Below are 18,875 nucleotides of genomic sequence, written 5' to 3' on the forward strand. Positions count from 1 at the left end.
GAAGAGGAAGCAAAATAAGATCTTTAGATTAAAACTCATAGTACAGAACACAGAGCTATGCCTGTTCCCTTAATGAACCACATTTATTTTTTTAAAAATGACTAAGACTGTACATAAAAATCCAAGATCTCTAGAAAGTCTATAGGAGCTGTAGCATCAGGTTTTTTAGTTTATTCACATTACCGAGTTGGGTGGAGGAGGGGGTGGTGGAGGAAGAGGATGAAATAGGAGTTTTCCTTAGACAGGGTTCAAGTTAAGTACAGAGTAGCTGAATACATTCTTAACTATCTAAAAAGTAAACAGAATATCCCCAAATATGGTGGGGGTGAGGAGAGACACTACCCCCCTGCTCCTGCAGCAGCTGTTAGGTGATCCGCAAATTCTTTACAAAGCCCAAGCACCAGTTGTACATCATCTCAGACACCTATGTAGACTATTTGTACAATATATTCCACGTTGTTCTACAGTGTACCTAACCACACACAACTGTACACTTTCAATTTTTTTTCTTTTTCTCTTCCTTTATTTTTTTGGGGTGACTCCCTCTTTTGTCCTCTCCTGAGACTTTGGAGCCCCCCAGGCACACAGCAGAGGCCTAGCAAGCGAGGCAATCCTGAACCAGGGCGAACATGGCTTCTCCTGAAAGCCTGGGAGGGCTCAAAGTCAGGTAAACCCAGTACCTTCCCGAAAGTTTTTCTGGCCTCCCAAGCCTAACATCTTTTGTCCCTAGCAGAAGGTAAGAGCCAAAAGTCCCCTGTTGAAGCTTAAGGACCAGTCCTTCTTTACTAGAAGCAAAATACCTTACCGATTCTGGGCTTCTGTATGCTCACAGACTTAAAAAATACTGTAGAAATAAGAACCAAAGCTTTCAACTCATTGGATAGCGGTCGGCACTCCATCTCCACAGCCCCTTTCTCTGAACGTTTAGTGTTTCCAATAAATAAGTCTAAAACCTTGAATAACCTTCAAATTTTAAAACACTTCAAGTCCTCCGTTAACTTTATTTTAGAAAGGAACATAAAATGCTAGGCTTGTTCCAGTTACCTGCAGCAATCAAAAAGCTTTGGCACCTTCTTTTAGAGAATTGCACAGAACGGGATGCGTCAACGTGGAAGGGAAACGTCTTTTTGGCAACCGAGGCAAAGAAGACAACAAAAAACACCGCCAAGTCCATCTGCAAAAAGTTAGCTCACTGTTCTGAGGTTAAAACAACTCTTTAGGGAGTTGTGTAAAAAGCGTAATACCCTCCCATGCCTTTTGAGGTGTCTTTACTGTACTCTTCAGCATTCATGTCCTCACACTTTATGGAGGGAGAATTTTCATTACTAGAGGTGCTGGGAGACAGCCGCCTTCGCTTACAAGCACTGGTGTAGACCCCCGAATCATTGGAATCCAGAGACTTGATGGAAGGGGGTGTCTCTATCCAAGAAGAGCTAATTTCTTCTTTGACTTTCTCCTTGGAGAGCTGATTTTCGGAGAATACAGGGGGGCTTGTTCTGGAGGTCCATGGGAGTCCAGCTGCCATCTTCCTCTGGTAAGAACCTCGACCTCCCCACCCTGCCATTGCAGGGAAGGCTGGGTCAGGGTAATACCCCAGGGCATGGGATGTCTGCAGGGGCAAGGATTTAATACCATATGGGAGCAAGGTGCTGGAAGTATATTCAGACTCATAGGAACCGATGTCTAGTTTGTTGGTCCCAGGTTGCTGGACAGGCGTGACAAGCCACCGCTGGGGAGGGTTGGCCACCTCTTCGTTCTGTTGGGGTGAAAGGAGGCCGTTGGTCTGTGGCACGGTTCTCTCGCCATTATAATATCGGGCTTGAGGTAAAGTGTTGACAAAGGGCTCCGGGAAGAAGGACTGAACGCCGTACCGACCTCCAGGGACAATCTGATGGGATCTAGGAGAATCCGTGGGAGATGGAGTTAACCTGTCATTTTCTGAAGCCGTGTACATGCTACAATATAAAGAGAAACACTTAAAAAAAAAACCCTAACGTTGTCCCCAAACAAACCAAATTCCCAGAAATGAGAAAGTCTTGCATACTGGACTCTGCTGGGAGCACTGGTCTGTTGGTGTGGAGAGATGGAGGTAGGAGGTGCCCTGGCCCATCTGAACTGGACTCTTGGCTCATGGGGAAAAATTTCCCACCACATAGGAAATAGCTCCCTGCTGGGCATTAAGTATTTAAACTATAGGAAATCCACCTTTGCAAGCCTTAGGGTTTGAGGAACTCAGAGCAACTCTCCCTTGTCAGTGTGGTGGAAGGAATGCTGGCTGCCCTGTGAGGAATCCCAGATTTAAAAGGCATTTGCAGAGCCTTGCTGTTGATGTGAAAATTACATCCTCTTAGTTTCGGGTTTTTCTTATGTTAAAAAAAAGAGGGGGAGTAATAATACTTGCTTCTGAGGGGATAAAATAGTTGGATTAAATGGAAAGGTATGTAAATGCAGATTATGAAAATTTCAAATCTCCACTTAAATGTTAAAAGAAAAGCCCCTCATTTTTAAGCCCTTAACATTTCTTTAGAAATGAAGAAAAACCCTTCTGAGAAAATTCTAAAGCAAGGTTAGTCAAGGCCAAAAAAAAAAAAAAAAAAACCCAAAAAGGAAAAGGAAAAACAGGTAAAAATTGCAACATGAAAGCCTTTTTCTAGAATATGTTCTCGGGAAAGCGTCTCTTTATGAATGTCCTGTTCAAAGACGACATGCAATATGAATAAAAGCAGCACTTACGAATCATAGTTGTCCCTGAAGCCTTTTGCAAAGGGGTTATGATCAATCTTTAGCTGAGTTATCTGGAGAGGGGGAAAAAATATTTGTTGAGTGCTTTATCACACTGGACCTAGCTTTCCCGAGAGTCTTGGGACACTTGGGACACTCACATCGGTGTTTTGGTAAGCAGTGACCGCAATGAACTGTGTTTCCGAGAAGGTAAATGTCTGGGTCTTTGAGGGCTCGTTCAAGTCCTCCACTCCGTCCTCCGTAACCTCCACGATATGCAGTCGGGGCTGGTACTTGTGTAAAGACTGTAGGACTATCATCTGGAAAGGGTACAGGAACAGGGCGGCCAGACTGAAAGAGTCTCTCTTACAGGCTCAGCTGAAGTAGATGATTTTAACCAACTACATATTTTGGAAGGGGACTCTGCTTGCTTCCCACCAACAGCTATCTTTTCCTATTGCCATTTTTAAGGGCTCATCGTTGCCATTTTTGAAAGTTAAAACATAGCTGAGCATGCGTGTTTCAGAAATACTGTTTCCTCTTGGTTTCCTAAAGTCCTCAAAAGATGTCACTATTTCTGTTCCTATTAGTCAACTCACTTACTGAAATCCAGTGAGAAAGTGAAAATGAGAAAGTTCGAAAGGAAGGAAAACAGAAACAGGCGAGCAAACAGGTAACACTGCAAATATAAATACAGGGAAGGGTATGGCAACTTGGTAGAAAAGAGATCTGTAGCCAGAGGACGCCCCTCCTCTGTCACTCTACCTGAGTGTTGTTGTTATTGGCGCCTTTGTTATTGGTGAGTTTTAACTTCCCAAAGGAAATCTCCTGTCTCATCCAGTGGGAACCAGTATTGGGAGATTCTGGGTGGACATACATTTTGTTGCCTAAGAGAAAATGAAACAAAACACAAAACCCGAGCATATAGGGCTGTTTACAAGTGGAGTGTAGGGGGAGGGATGTCTTGTTCCCTACCGTCAAGGTTTAAGAGCAGGACTCAAATCTCCCCAGCACTAGCTGCTGAAGAAGGCCAAAGGAGGCCAACTAGACTCAACCCAACCCCACCTCCTCCAGGGCCCCTCTGCTTCCACAGCTTTCCTTGGACAAGGGGCTCCTCTTAACAGTACCTCAAAATATAAAAAATAGAGCCAAGAGGAGATGCCTCTTGTAGTTCAAATAAAGCTGGAAAGACAACATCTGCTGGAAATGGTTGCATTTTTATGCTCAATCTTGGGTGGGGGGCGGGTGCTTTCTCAGGTGGACACTAGAACGCCACCCAGAGAGTTTGTGGCAATTCATAATTCTTTCCTCAAATGTAGGCTTTGCAGGGCTGCAGTAGGGTTATGGTTCAAGTTCTGTATATTGGAAGGCAAGAAATCTGACTTAGCAATTCTCTCCCTTAGTCAATCAATGGAGACAAAGAAACTCATGCTGACACTTCTAGGTTCCAGGTGTGCGGGGGGGGGCAATGCTTGTGTCAAGGGTTCCCCATCCGCCCCTCCCTGCCCGGGGCCTCCTCACTCCTCACCCTGCATGTTATTGTCGGCTTTGCCGCAGGTCACCCACTTGCCCCCCTGGAAGCGCCAGTGGTTGGGGTCCGCCAGCACCACCTCTACGAACACGTTGTAGTGGGCGGCAGGATTGAGTCCGTTTATGTTGAAGCTCAAGAAAGGAAACATGCGCCTGTGCAAGGAAATAGAGCCAGGAGAAGCAACTTAATCACCCCGAGAGCAGGCCCGCGCTTGGCCAGGCTCCAGGACACCTAGGGTAGGGTCGGAGTACGACATTTAAAAGTCTACAGAATGGCCAGGATACCGACAAAGTGGTCCTTACTATGTAAAATATTTTTTAAGTTGGCAACTCTTTGACCGTCCCTTCTCCAAAATAATTTGCCCCAAAGTCAGCATTTCCCAAAGTCACGTGCTTCTGCGCCATCTCCCTACTCAAGTTCTCGACTTTTTAAGATGCTTATTCATTTGTCTTCCACAATGTGAAAACTCATTAATTTTTATACGTACAAGTATCAGAGAACAACATTAAGTTGTGCTTGTCAAAAAAAAGGACCTGTTTTGGGTTTTTTTTTTTTTCAATTTTTACTGGTAAGGCTAAAAGTCCATTTTGAGAGCCGCTGTCTCCCCACCACTCACTTTCCGCAGGGGTAACCACTGTTAGCAGTGGGATGCGTCTCAGAACTTTCTCACCCCCCGAACTCCAGCCAGGTCAGGCTCCAGGGCCTGCCTAACCAACCACCCGGACCAAGCCTCCCGTGCCGGGGCTCTGGTCCTCACTCCCATCCTCCGGAGGTGCCCCACGGAGACCCTGGCGCCCAAAACTGCGGGAGCCCATCTACGGCGCTCAGGGGGCCAACCCTTGCGCCTCCCCCCATCCTCTGTTTCCCGCGGGCAAGCAGGGAGCAGGGTACCGCCGATCGGGCGGATCTAGTAAATTCAGCCTTGTGGACAAGCCTCAGTTTCCATTTCCGCGCCTCCTCGTCAGTCCAGGTCAGGGTAACCGGAGGGAGGAAGCAGCGGTAACTTTAGCGCCCAGCACAAACCTCCCGTGAACGTAAGGGAAGGATACCGAATCCGAGATGCGGCGTCTCCGCTGAACTGCTCACGGAAAAAGTCTCCAAACAAAGTGCATCCCCGGCCTTCCTTAGGGCCACACTCTCACTGTCCATCCCCCACGCCCCGGGTCCCCTCCGCGCCGCGCTCACCTGCCCTGTTTCGTAATGATCATCTCGGTTTGGTGGCGGTGGAATTTGAGCCACAGAGGCCGGTTGCATAGGTAGACGTGGGCACGTAAACTGGAACCAGAAACCTCCAAGCTCCCCCATCCTCCGCACGAGCCCGCGGCTGCTGCCCCGGGGTACGGCCCATAGAGCGGAGCGCCCTGACTGTACTGATAGGCTCCCGGGCCGCCTCCCCCGCCGCCGCTCGCGCCCGCGCCACTGCTCGCGCCGACTCCCGGACCGAACTGCGCCCTCCCGGGTGGGCACACAGTCGCCGGGAAGCCGCCGGAGGGCAGCATGGAGCCATAGGGGTAGCGCGCACCGTTGGGAGCCGAGTACACAGATCCGTGGGGCGCCCCGGCTGCAGCCTGGTACGGGAAGAGCGAGCAGGGCGCGGCTAGGTCGGACCCCTGAGGCCCCGGGGACTGGAGGTAGTAGCGCTCGGAGCTCAGGCTGTCCATGGAGTAGCGCGCGGTGGCGGCGGCCGCGGCAGTAGCAGCGGCAGTCGCGGCTGATGGCAGCTCCTCTTCCCCGCAGGGGGAGCCCTTGCGGCCGTCCGGGGGCCCTTGCTTGGCCACTGCCGCGGTGCTGGCAAAGGCGTCCCCGGCGTCGGCGTCACTGAGCATGACCGCGGGTGCCCCCGCGCCGGCGGCTGCGGATTCCCCGCTCCCTGCCTCGCACGAGAGGCTGCCCGAGAACTTCTTGGGCGCTTTGTCTAAGTCCAGCCTGTGAGGCGAGGGGGTCGCGCCGGGGAGGTGACCAGCGGTCCCGCCGCCGCCGCCTCGCGCACTCTCCAGCGGGTAGAAGTGCGCGCCAGGCAGGTTCACCGAGCTCACCAAGAGCTGCTCCCCTAACTGCATGCTTTACAAAGCGCAGACGGCAGTATTTCCTCTCCTCCCCTCGGCCTTATTATAAAGGCAGGATGGGGGAGCCAGCGCCCTCTTCCGAGGGGAAGGTAACTTCCCCTTCCTCCTGTGCCGGGGCTACCCACCTGGCGACGAGCGGGCAGCTAAGGCGCACTCGCGCGTACTGAACCCAGGGTCCTTTCCGCAAGGAAAGCGCACTGAGTTTGAAAGGTAGAAGGTGGAAATGGATCGAGAAGCACTCTTCTTTTCTTAGCCGTCCTTCCAGCCTCTCTGGACCCCCACCTTCCTCCCACACTCACACCCAGGAAGAAGAGGACTTGGATCTCTGTTCCCATCCACCCACCAGTGCTAGCCTTTCTGCCCTTCTTGACTGCTGAGCTTTCGGTCAAGTTGACCACTTGGAAACTTGCAGGATGTCATTGGCCGCTTTATATATGGGCTGCCAGGGAGGGGCTTCCCGGCCCCACAGTCCTGGGACCCTCCTATTGGCTGCTGCCGGTGACACTAATTCAATTAGGCATGTACTAATTGGATCAAGTCACCGGCGACTTTATTCTCCTTTTCCTTTAGTCTGATTTTTTTTTTTTTTTGAGACTCTATCCTGCTGTGAGAATCAAGTCTAGTGTCTATTTCCCCCGAGTTTAGGCGGACGGCGTTTGGGTTCTCCGTAGCGGGCTCCACTCTTGGCACCAACATCCTCTCCGCGCTCTGAGAGTAAAATGCGGGGGCGGGAGCAGGTTTCGGAGGCCGGGAGGGAGAAAGGCTCTGCAAGTTGGCTTGCGGGGTGGCCTGGTCCCCGAGGGTGGGGATGTGGAGCGAGTTGGAGGGAGGCCCAAGCGAACTCTCCTAGTCAAGGGCTGTAACTTCAGTCACACTTGCCTTCCGATGGGAGATGACTCCTTGGAGCTTCAACACACACGAACCACTTTTGTTCGGCCCCATCTTTTTACTCAGTGGGAAGGATTTGTGGGAGGAACCTCGCACACGGCTTTTGGGATTCGGGGACAGGGAAGGCACGCTGCCATCCTCGAGGACCAAAGTCCTCAGCTTATGAGTCAGAAGCACTGGTGGGGTGGGATACTAGGAACACCCACATCCCCAGGTCAACATGCCTGCTCTCAGGAGGCAATCACTTTTACTCCCCACAATTCAAAATCCAAGCCGCTCAGTTTCCCTGCATCCCAGATCCTACCCCCACCCCATCATCAGCTGCGCCTGACACCGCGAAACAAAGGTTCCCCAGCAGCCTCGCGGTTAAGATTCCCCGAGCCTCTCCTCCGCGGCTCAACACAGAAGGTAGAATAATTAGTGAAATAATCAGTTTGATTTTGAATGAAGCCCTTTTGCCCCAGCTGCCTGTTTCGCTCCTGCGTTTCCGCAGACAGTAGAGTCAAGAGTGGTGCCGTCATATTTTATTGTTTTATTATTACAGGGGGTGGGGCAAGTTTCCTTGCTGATCAGAAGCCTGAATATTCGCTGTTAATAAGCAATTACAGACGCTGCTTGTAATCGCCCCGGGAGCGCATTTTCCGGCTGAGATGTCGAGACTCTGCTTCCCCAACCGAACACGATCACACGGGAAACTCTTCGCCCACAACAGATGAGGCGGCCACGGGATTTGCTGAGCTCTCACACGCTGGTGCAGAACGGCTCGAAGTCGTCTCAGCTAGGTTCCAACCACAGCAGCACCAACGTCGGCACGTGTGGGTTAGAGAGACAGACGGTCGGTCCTAATGCAGCGCAGACGTTTCTGGGCTCGCACCAGTTTTTCGCGGTGGTGAACACGGAGCGCGCGCCGCGGTCTCCAGGGTTAAGGCACAGCCAGGGGGGAGGGAGCAAGCTAATCGAGTGGGTTGGGGCGACGTCCCCTTAGTGCCCGGCCAGAGTGGCCCAGGGGCTGATCCCTGGAAAGCTGGCCCTGAGCGGGCTCAGTCCTGCGCTCCTTGCATTTCGTCCCAGCAGTTTAGTTGGGGTTTGGCCCTGTTCTGGTGACCCACCGTCCACTTCCACTCCCCCGGCTTTTGCTTTATTTTGACCCAGGGAAGGCTTGAAGAATTGAACTTCGCGAGTCCTTTGTGCTTTTGTAGACTTCACGATTTTCAAAGTGGAGATTCTCTGAAGGGGGGTCGAGAGCCAGGAAAGGAAGGGGCAGAAGGGCTGGAGTGGGTTGGCGACGTACCCTGGGGGCTAGTGGATCCTAGTAACCCCTCGTTGGCTCCTCCACCTTAGCCTTAAGTTTCAGGGTGTTTGCTGAAAAAGTAGGGGTGAGATCCAATCTCACATTATTTGGAGATAGGGTGGCGGTGGGCAGATAGCAGTTTTGCGTTTTATTGCAGCGAGAAAGCGGGCCTTGGTGTCCCTTCAAATTGCTTTCGAGGCGGCCAGGGAAGCGCTGCGCGTGGCAAAGTGCCATTGCAGGCAACAGGCATCGTTCCGACCTACTCTGGCGCAAATAACGCGGGCCAGCTGTCCCCCGCGCCACATCAGAAAGGGCTGATTTTATTCCAGCCCCAGAGCAAGCTCTTGAAACGCGGGGGTCCAGTCGGAGTGCTACCTAATTATTAAATATATATGTACACGGCACGTGTAATCAGAACCGGTGTTGATTCCCGGGGTGAGAAACCGTAGTTTTCCTCTCCCCACCTCACCAGCATAGCTATTATTTCACCCAAACTTTAACCCACTTTACAGATGGAGAAACGAAGAGAGAGAATCAAAATTCAGGCTCCACAAAACTGGCCTGGGACTCAGGAATTTTGGAACATGAAGAATATATACATAATTTAGATGACATTTTATAAACATCTATTACAAATACCTTCCTTAAGTATAAAGAAAAAGTACTGTTTTTAGGTAAAGATGATTTTTTTCCCTGACTGCATAGAGATAAAGAAATCTCATTTAATGGTTTTTCTGTACTAATTAACTAATTACATTTTTATGATTACATATAGAATATGCTAGTCTCAATGCATAAAGAGATAGATGAGCAAATCTGTGATTTCTTATTTGGAGTGGGCTCTTCTTTTGCTGGCTCCATTTTACTCATAACCAGGGAAAGGGACATGGACATTATTTTCACATGTCCCAGCTGCACTTTAAAAAAATCCAAGGCTCATTTTCCAGAAATAGGAACAGAAAAGAAATCTAAGGCAGTGGCTTCAGGGAACACGTCAGGCAGCACCCTTCTTAGATTGGGTGGGCAAGTAACAGAGCCTCCCAGCCTGTTTGCTGTTTGATTTCAATTACACCCCAAGCTTCATGAAATCCAAATGAGACATTTATTGAAAGGTGCCTGGTTTTATGTGGCTCAACTGACAGTGTATTGGAATACATGGAACAAAAACATCAACATTAGGGAGGAAACGTGGAGACCTCTTGGAACCCCAGACCCAAATGCTGGCTGGATTAACTCAAATCTTGCACCTTTCCGCCTGGGACGGAGCAAGCAGGACCCTTTGATGGTGACAGTGAAGCCGAGGCCAAGCCTGTGTGTGAGCCCATTAAGGATCTCTGCTGTCGTCTCAAGCAATAACACCAACTTCAAGCCACTGTCTCACCCTGATAACACAAAGTGACTGGCAGCCCAGCCAGGTGAACTCTATACCCCTTCCTTCCTTTTAATGGTACCTACTATGGGCATTCCTCTTTTAAAAGCAAAACTGAGAACCATCTGGCGGTTCCAGGACTATCACAATCAAATACATATACACATGTATGGATGAATTACAGCGGTGAGTGCAGATGAGTGCAATGATATATAGTTTACCTCCTCCCCAATCCCCCCCCTCACACAACCAAGGGGGCCTATATAAATGTCCCAATAAATTCTATTATTTTCACCCCCACTAAAAATGTGTTATCAAAACACTGTCCGTGTTATTCAAACACTTTGTAAATTCTGAGCAGACTTGCTGCCGGTTCTCCTTTTAACCCTAGGAAAACATTCCAACATTAACCGGTCACCAGCGCTTCGCCTGGACTCTGGGAAAACGTCAATGGGTTTTTTGTGGTGAGTTGGTCCTTTTACTATTTATCTATGGCCCTTTCTTTGTTGACGTTACATTTTATTTCACCATCTCGGTTTCACTCTTTGGCCCTTTGTTCTCTGATGGCCAGATCTGCCACCTCCACTGTGCTTTCCGAGGGGGGAGGGGGCTTTCATCGCTGTAAGGTTGTTCATGCTGCACTGTTCTTTTTGTTGGAAAAAGAAAATGTCCTGGAAGACAAAACATTTTTGGCAAGGACAAGTAATGTCGCTTCTGCTGACAACAGCAAGATACTCCCACCAACACAGTTTCACTTTTATAAGCGTTTATATTTCACTGGGACACTAAAATCGACTGATCACTTGCTTTTAAAAAAAAATCACCAGGTCCACAAATGTGTGAGGGAAAGGGTTATATTAAACTCACTGGATTTTTTTCAAATAAAAATCGACCAATTGAAACTATTATCTTAGCTATCCATTCATATGTTTAGATGGCCGAATGCAATTGTTCACAGTTTAAATATGAGGAAGTGGGGGAATCCTGTAATAAAAGGTAATAAACATACCAAGAGTTGCTTACTACAAAAAAGCAAATGATCTTTTCTTAATATTGAATCAAGAATTTTTTATGAAAGTAGTTTTTAAACTACAAATGACTTTCTGGATTTACCTGCTGTTTTATTGTCATCACCATCACCACCATCATCATCATCATCATATTCATGGAAGAACACAGATTCAAAATAAAAAACAAGAAAAGCCACAGGAAAGTAAGTAAACAAAGTAAATTACTCTCAAAAGTCAATTATGGGAATGTTTGGCTAATTGTTGCTGCATTAAAATATGAAAGAGTTCTATGCTGCTCCACCTGTCTTGCTCACTTTGCACCTTGAGAGGCCTGCCACTTAGGCGCTCATCTGTTCAGTGAAGAAAAAGTTCATCGGTTTGTAAACGAGAACAGATAAAACAGCCCAGGGGCCACGTCAGGTCTCAGGCTTTATAACCATGAAGACTAAAGTGAAAATGCTTTTTTCCTTTTTCCTAAAAGAAACAGGAAACACAGTTCTTTGTAAATTAATGGAACAGGCATTTTCATTGTTTTTGGACTTTTTAAGATCTTGAAAATCTTGTTTTAGACCTCTCCTAACCCAGAGTTCTTACATTACAGCGTGCTTTTTCATGTGCTTGTCATTGCTGACATTTTTTCAGGGGAAAACACAAGAGTTACGTTGGAATTGCGGTGTTAATGGGAGTGACCACCAGGTAGTCAAGGGGAAATATTATCCTCAACACGTATCACCTGCACATCACTAACAGAGCTGGCTTTTGGAAATTAATGTTTCACCAGAAGGCACTCGTAGGAGACAGGTGCGGCAGGATGTCTACACAACAGGTGGTCAGAATCCGACTCTGTCGACCAATGAATGCTTCCGTGTGACTGGGTGCTGGAATCTCAGATCCAGACTCTGTGTGAGAAAGGAGGAAAGGGGAGCTCTGGGTTGGGGAGTTACTCAGCTGGAAGAATGAAGCCCGGAAGATAACCCAGGAAGAGAAAGAATGAGAGGGAAGGAGGAAGGAAGGAAGGTGAATAGGATAGAGACCAGAGAGATCATTCCTTAAGCTCCCTTTTCAGACCCATAAGAGAAAAGCAGAAGTTGTAGTCTGGATTGTATGTATTTGTGGCCCTTTTACTAGCTTCGTGGATCTGGGGAAGCTCCTTAACTTCTCTGTCCCCACTGCCCAATGTAACAATAGCATACAGAATGTCAAACAATTAGATCAGCACCTGGCACAGAGGAAGGTCAAGAGTCTTTCCTATTACTACCATCACACTCCCATGGAGCTCACTTTTCACCCTTCTCACTAGGTACTGGGAGTAAATGAGGAATGCAGATATTCCCAGTCTGACGTCGGGAGGTCAGAAGCAAACAGGTCAAAGGCAACATGAACCAGGGGTAGGAAGCTGGAGTGAGTCGGTTGGAACCTGAGAGGAGAGCCTAATGTTCCACCAGCTTCTTCCTACTTCTGCAGAAGGGAAGGAAATCCAGCGCTCTCCCGTGAGCGCGACTGGAAAGGTGCATTTCAAAGGGAGGCGGCCGGGTGCTCCAGCCCGGGAGCGCCTTCCGCCCTCTCCAGGCAGCTATTAGCATTCTGTTTTTCCCAGGCCTGCCCGCCCTCCCGCCCCCCGCCGGGACTTTGCCTTTCCGGCGGGTGACCAGTCGCAGAAAGAAAATTGGGCATTTAGCTCAGGTTTTGTTCTCCCCCTACTAGGTTAAGCGCAGGACGTTGACACAGTTGAGTGAGTGGTCGGAAGCCTCCCGCAGGGCTCTCGCTCCGGGGGAAGGCACCCGATCCGGAGTCCAAAGAGACGCCGTGTGGATCCTCAGCGGAGGCATCCGCAAACCCACCGGCCAAGGGCACAGCCCCATCAGCCGCAGAAGGCTGCTGTTCAGGGAAGTCTGGGGGAGGCCCCCACGCCCAGGTCTTCTGGGCTGTTTAACTGCTCCTGGGGGGTGGGGGAAGAACCTCCTCCTCCCACAGACTATGAGGAACACACAGGAAAGGAGTCTCTACGGGGAGCAAAGAGTAGCTGGGATCATTTCTCCATTCATTGGGGCGGATTTTTTTTTTTTTTAAATAGAGTTTATTTTGGAATCCACAGCCAAAGGAGACCAACGAGACTATAGGTCAGACTCTTTGCTTTACCTGTACGACCTTTTCCAATCAGCACGCTAAGATGTTAACCCATTTCACAGAAGAGTGAAGTGATGCCTGGAGAAGCGAGGGCCCTCGTTCAAGGGCGCAGGCGAAACCTGGTAGCCCGGGAATTTGAAAGCTGGCGGTGTGAGCTGCGGGGCTCTGGGTGGAAGGGTCAAGTATGTGTGAATGGGGCGGAGCGAGTGGTTTCTTTGCGGCGGAGGCTCCCAGGGAGGCGTTGGGATGGAGACCCTGTACGACTTCGGAGAAAGCGAGTGAGCGGATGGTGTTTGGTGCCCATCTGCAACTGCGGCCACTTTGCAATGAGTCCCTTTGGAGGACGCTGGACCCCTACATCTAAATCCGGGGGTCGAGTCGGTCATTCTTGCTTGGGGATAACCATAACTGAGGGAGGGAGACCTCTTTCTACAAGCTAGAGCTGGGCCGAGGCCTAGGCATAAAGTGTCTCATTTAAACTCTCGTTGTCACCTCACAGGTAGGACTTTTACCACCCCCATTTTACAGATGAGAAAACCGAGGCTGGGAGAAGGAAACTTGCCGGAGGGCATACGATTTGAAAGTAGCAGGTCTCAGCGGACCCAGAAGCTGGGAAGGCAGCGACCTCTACCTGGAACTTTAGTAGAAAACAGGGGTCTCCCAGCCCCAAGCTTGTATCAAGGGTCGCTGGGCAGAGGCAGCCGCGGCGAAGCCACAGCCAGCTCTCCACCCTCTGCCACGGAGTTTCCTTTCCTCTTCCTGTCTTCCCGGCGCGCGACAGGGGTGGGTTTGGGGAGACCTTAGAGGTTCTTTTGGCCTCCCTGGCAGGTGCTGGAGGCCCTCGAATTGCGGACGGGCGGGGACTCCAGACTGTTCACAGGATCTCTCCCCGTCTGCGCTCGGGGCCTCTGCGACCGCATCCCCGGGGCCGCGCACTCGCCATCAGAGAAGCCCCCACTCGCCATCAAAGACTCCAAGTCATCCTCTTCGGAGTCTGGTAGGGCTCCGAGCGCGCGGCGAATGTTCCTTCGTGTCGTACCGTCACCCCACCCACACCCTGGTTGGAGGCCTGAGCAAAATGTGCCAATACCAGGCAGAGCATGGAACCAAGGCCTCCGCACCCGAGCCAGGAGTGTCTCCCCGGGCGTGGGTTCCCAGCGTTGCCGGGTCGCTGGATTAGAACTCCAAACGCACTCGGGACTGCACGTGTGTAGTCCGCGCCTCAGTTTCCCTCGTTCCCTTACCCAACAACCGCTCTGTTGTTGTCTTCAGTGAAAACATAGGGGGGCGGGGATCCCATATATTCCCTCTGGTCCTACCTCTTTGCCTCTTCACGCCGAGTCTTTCTCTCTGTACTTTAGGTCAGTCTCAAAGGTGAAGGCTAATTTATACTTTGAGCCCACTAGCCAGCAATATATATGTATTAGAAACTATATTGTATGGTGTTACATATAATAATATATAACAAATGTATCTTTCACTATAGGATATATTATATATAACACCATGCAATATAAAATCATATATACTTAAAAACATACTTGCAGAGGCTTTAAAAACTCAAAAAGCCACCACCAGGTTGCAACGTCTCACGCCTCAACCAGATAGGAACCACGATAAATTCTTCGTATTTCCGGGGCTTTATTACCTTGTGTTTGCACCAGCGAGTAAGTATATGCACCTGAATTTCTCCTTATCTGTCCTCCACCCCATTGCACAGCGCTATACACACTGTTCAACATCTTGCTTTTTTCACTGAAAATGCATCTTGAAGTTAGTTCCTGGAAACTTCGGGGTTTTTGCTGGCTCAGCACATCTGGGGGTGGGGGCACAATTGGCAGGAAAAGTTTAAATAGATTATACTGGTGCTTTGGACGGTTTCCTTGTAGCTGCAAGGTCCTCTCCGAGGCTGGCCACCAGCTGTTCAGCGCCCTCCAGGCGCACAGCGGGGAGGAGAGGATGGCCCCGCGAACCGCGCAGCGCCCCCTTGCTTCACTTGCGAGGAACCCCTCCTGGGCCTCACCGTGGGAGTTTTCCTTTCTTTGAGACCCCCTCACTGTTGATCCTCTGAGACCCCAGAAGCATGTAAACAAGCTCTCAGACCCTGCCCCGTGCTCCTGGGACTCTTGGGCGGGGGAGCGATCTGCTAGACAGACCCAATGCCCATCAAAGCGGAGGACCTGGAGGGGACAGTCGTCTCCATTAACATCCCACTAGGATTTGAAGCTGGGGGCGGGGATGAAGTTGGGCGGGGAGAGCCAGGAATCGCGTGTTGCAAAAGGCCCAAGGACTGACCGGACCTGAAATATTTCCTGAACTCCCTTCAGGCCCAACGGCAATTCTGGAAGAAACCGAAGCTACATACTTTTCTCCTTGGAAGTTGTGCTATGAGCCTCGGCTCTGAGCGGAGGGCGGGGTGGCGGGATACAGACCCGCGGTGTTGATAAAGATAAAACTCCTCGTCTTCGGGAGCTAGTGGAAGATACAGTACAGTTCAAGTACTCAAGTAAGAGAATATCAGAGTATCATCACACAGGGGAATGCAATGATTCCCAATCGTGGCTGCAGGTTGGAATCTCCTGGGAGTTCTTAAAAATGCCGATGCCCAGGTAGCACCCTGGAACAATTGAATCAAAATTTCTGAGAAGGAGACCCAGGCATCAGGGTGACTTAAAGATTTCCAGATGACTGCAACGCGCAGCAAAGTTGGAGAGCCATTGGGCTTTGGGTTTGGGGGATGACGTGGGTCTTTCTGAAGAACTGCCATTCCCACATCACATTTGAGCTCAGATGGGAATGGGGAGGGGGCGGGCAGGAGCAGACCTGAAGGAACAGTCTTGCCCAGGTTCTATGTTTGAGGGCGCTCAGGGATTGGCAGTGCAGAAGGGAAAGGGTATTTTCTGAGCGGAAGGAAGCGGGTGATAGCTGAGCATCTGGCCGCAGTGTCAGGTATCCCTGGGAAGTCTTTCAATTGCCCAACTCCTAGGGAAGCTTTAAAGATCACTGGAAAATACCTTTAAAATAATAGATTTTAAAACATAATTTAAAATCAAGTCATGCGTGGGAATATTTTTAAAATAGAACGATGCTGGGAAGCTTCTACCAGCACCTTCATGAGGTATTTCATGAGGACATTTCCTCAACTCAAAGAAGCCATCCTCTAACGAGTCCACTGCGGGAGCACAAAAAGCTGCCTTCTGAAATTTTCGTGTTGTGCTTACGGAAAAAACTGCTTATTCAGACAAATTGTTTTCATGTTTTACTCCTACGCACATGGAGAGAATAAAAGCTGTGAGCACAAGCAGTGACAACTATGTCACAATTGCCACCTGAGGAACAGTGATTGTGAGACACCATTGACTGTAGAATACACTGGAATTTCCATAAATTAAAAGTGAGTCCTAGAGTTAATGCAAGCGAGTGTCATCCAGAGCGCTCTCCACTCTCAATAACTTACATATCTTAGTTCATTTAATCCTCACGACATCTGTGTGAGGTGGGAGCCTCCATTTGTTAACATTTTACAGATGAGAAAACTGAGGCACAGAAAGGTAAGCTACCCTAAGTCAGGGCACTACCACGTTGCAGAGATAGAACATGTAAACCCTCCGTGGGCTTAATCCCCGCACCAGCTGAGAAAAGTGTCCAACTGAGTCAACACACTCAAAGCGTTACAAGTGGGGGTGGGGGGAGAAGATGTTATTAGGGTGAGAGGTGAGAGAAAGGACTTGGGAGCTCAATTCATGGGAGGCTGAGGTCTGCATTTCAGTGAGACCTCAGTGTTTGTACCTGGGGGTAGAGAAGGATGAGGTGGCAAAATAACTATAAAGCTAAGAGCATTCATGTCATCCATTGAAAGAACTTATGAAGAAATGATATCTGCATAGTTCAGGCCACATACTTTTTAAGTAAACATTTTTAAGGAATTGAAGTACAACACACACAGAAAAGCACACATATCCGAAATGTACAGCCCAGTAAGTTTTCCCAAATTGAACACACTCGTACGACCGGCATTTGCGTTAAGAGATGCAGTGTTGCTTGAACCCCAGGAGGCCCCAGTCCCTCCTCTGGTCACTGCCTCCCATGAGGAGACCACAGTTTTGGGACTTCTGTCAACACCAGTTAGCTTTCCTGATTTTTGTATTTTATATAAGTGAAATCTTACAGCGTGTTCTTTGTGTCTGGCTTCTTTCATTCGCCTTGTTTGGGATATTCACTCACATTGTTGTGCCTAATTGTATTTGTTGTCCCCCTCGCTGTGGCATAGCCCATTGTGTGACTATGTAATTTACTCGTTCTACTGCTACAGCCATTTGGGTTGTTTCCAGGCTTGGGGTTATTATGGAGAGGGCTGGCATGAATATTCCTGAACGTGTTCTTTGGTGCACACCTGTACTGCATTTCTGTGAGGCCTGTGCACACAGGAGTGGGATTGCTGGGTCACAGAAGTCACACTATACATTTTTAAACAAGGTTAGTAATATTTTAGAATTTTGGGCTATTTCAACAATATTACTTTGAAGGAAATTTTTTTTTTCTGTGCAGTAGTTCTCAATAATGAGCTTAAAATATTCAGTAAATATGTTGTAAACAGGTGCGCTGTCACCCAGGCCGTGTTGTTCTATTTATAGACACAAGCAGAGTAGGGTCAGCGTAATTCTTCAGGGCCCTGGGATTTTCAGAGTGGTAAATAACCACTGGCCTCCACTTAAAGTCACCAGCTGCATTAGTCCCTAACAAGAGTCAGCCTGTCCTTCGAAGCTTTGAAACCAGGCGCTGACTTCTCTCAAACTACAAAAAAGTCCTAGATGGCGTCTCCTTCCAATAGAAGGCAGTTTTGTCTACACTGAAAATGTGTTGCTTCATGTAGCCACCTTCGCTATCTTAGTTAGACCTTTTAGGTAACTTGTTGCAGCGTTACATCGGCACCTGGTGCTTTGACTTGTACTTTCATGTTATCGAAAAGACTTCTTTCCTTAAACTTCTTTCCTTAAACCCAACCTGTCCTAGCCTCAAACTTTTCCTGTGTGGCTTCCGCACCTCTCTCAGCCTTCATAGGATTGAAGAGTGTTACAACCTTGTCCTGGATGAGGCTCTGCCTTAAGGGAATGCGGTGGCTGGTTTGATCTTCTATCCAGACCACTAAAACTTTCTCCACCTCAGCAATAAGGTGGTTGTTCACTTTCTCATCATTGGGGTTGGTCACTGGAGTAGCACTTTTAATTTCCTTTAAAAATTTTTCCTTGGCATTCACAACTTGGCTGTTTGGTGCAAGAGGCCTAGCTTTTGACATGTCTCGATTTCAACATGCCTTCCTCACTAGGCTTAATCACTTCCACCTGCTGATCTACAGTGAGAGATGTGCAACTCTTCCTTTCACTTGAACACTTGGAGGCTGTTACAATGTGGCCTAATTTCAATGTTATTGCATCTCAGGGAATAGGAAGGTCTAAGGAAAGGGAGAGAGATGGGGGGCCGGCCAGTGGGTGGAGTAGTCAGAACACACACAACATTTATCAGTAAAGTTTGCTGTCTGATATGGACATGGTTTGTAGTTTCCCAAACAATTACAAAAGTACCATCAACGATCACTGATCATAGATCAATATAACAAATATGACAATAATGAAATCATTTGAAGTATAGTGAGAGTTAACAAAATGTGACGCAGAGACAGAAAGTGAGCAAGTGCTGTTGGAAAAATGGTGCCCGTGGACTTGCTCCATGCAGGGTTGCCGCAAACCATGAATTTGTAAGAAATGCAGTATCTACAAAGCACAGTAAAGCAATCCACAATAGCACGAGGTACGCCTGCCGACACTTCCTTATTTAATCGATCGTTACGGGGCATTCTGCTAAGAGATGCTCT

The 18,875-nt window shown here is 48.8% G+C and overlaps 1 protein-coding gene across 2 annotated transcripts; it reads right to left on the reverse strand.

The window, feature by feature from the left end:
- Positions 1-534: 534 nt before the first annotated feature.
- On the reverse strand, positions 535-6,604 carry EOMES (eomesodermin). Of its 2 annotated transcripts, none has more exons than XM_053930451.1 (6): positions 5,438-6,604; positions 4,250-4,404; positions 3,487-3,608; positions 2,883-3,041; positions 2,734-2,795; positions 535-1,898 (listed from the first exon to the last, which is right to left on the reverse strand). In XM_053930451.1, exons 1-6 carry the CDS (start codon positions 6,310-6,312, stop codon positions 1,217-1,219), a joined length of 2,055 nt encoding a protein of 684 aa, XP_053786426.1. In that variant the 5' UTR covers positions 6,313-6,604; the 3' UTR covers positions 535-1,216. The 2 variants fall into 2 exon arrangements, with proteins under 2 accessions (XP_053786426.1, XP_024421930.2); XM_024566162.3 differs by having other exon boundaries at positions 535-1,955.
- Positions 6,605-18,875: the final 12,271 nt, after the last annotated feature.

This window comes from Desmodus rotundus, chromosome 8 (genome assembly GCF_022682495.2).
Source record: "Desmodus rotundus isolate HL8 chromosome 8, HLdesRot8A.1, whole genome shotgun sequence".
Taxonomy (NCBI): domain Eukaryota; kingdom Metazoa; phylum Chordata; class Mammalia; order Chiroptera; family Phyllostomidae; genus Desmodus; species Desmodus rotundus.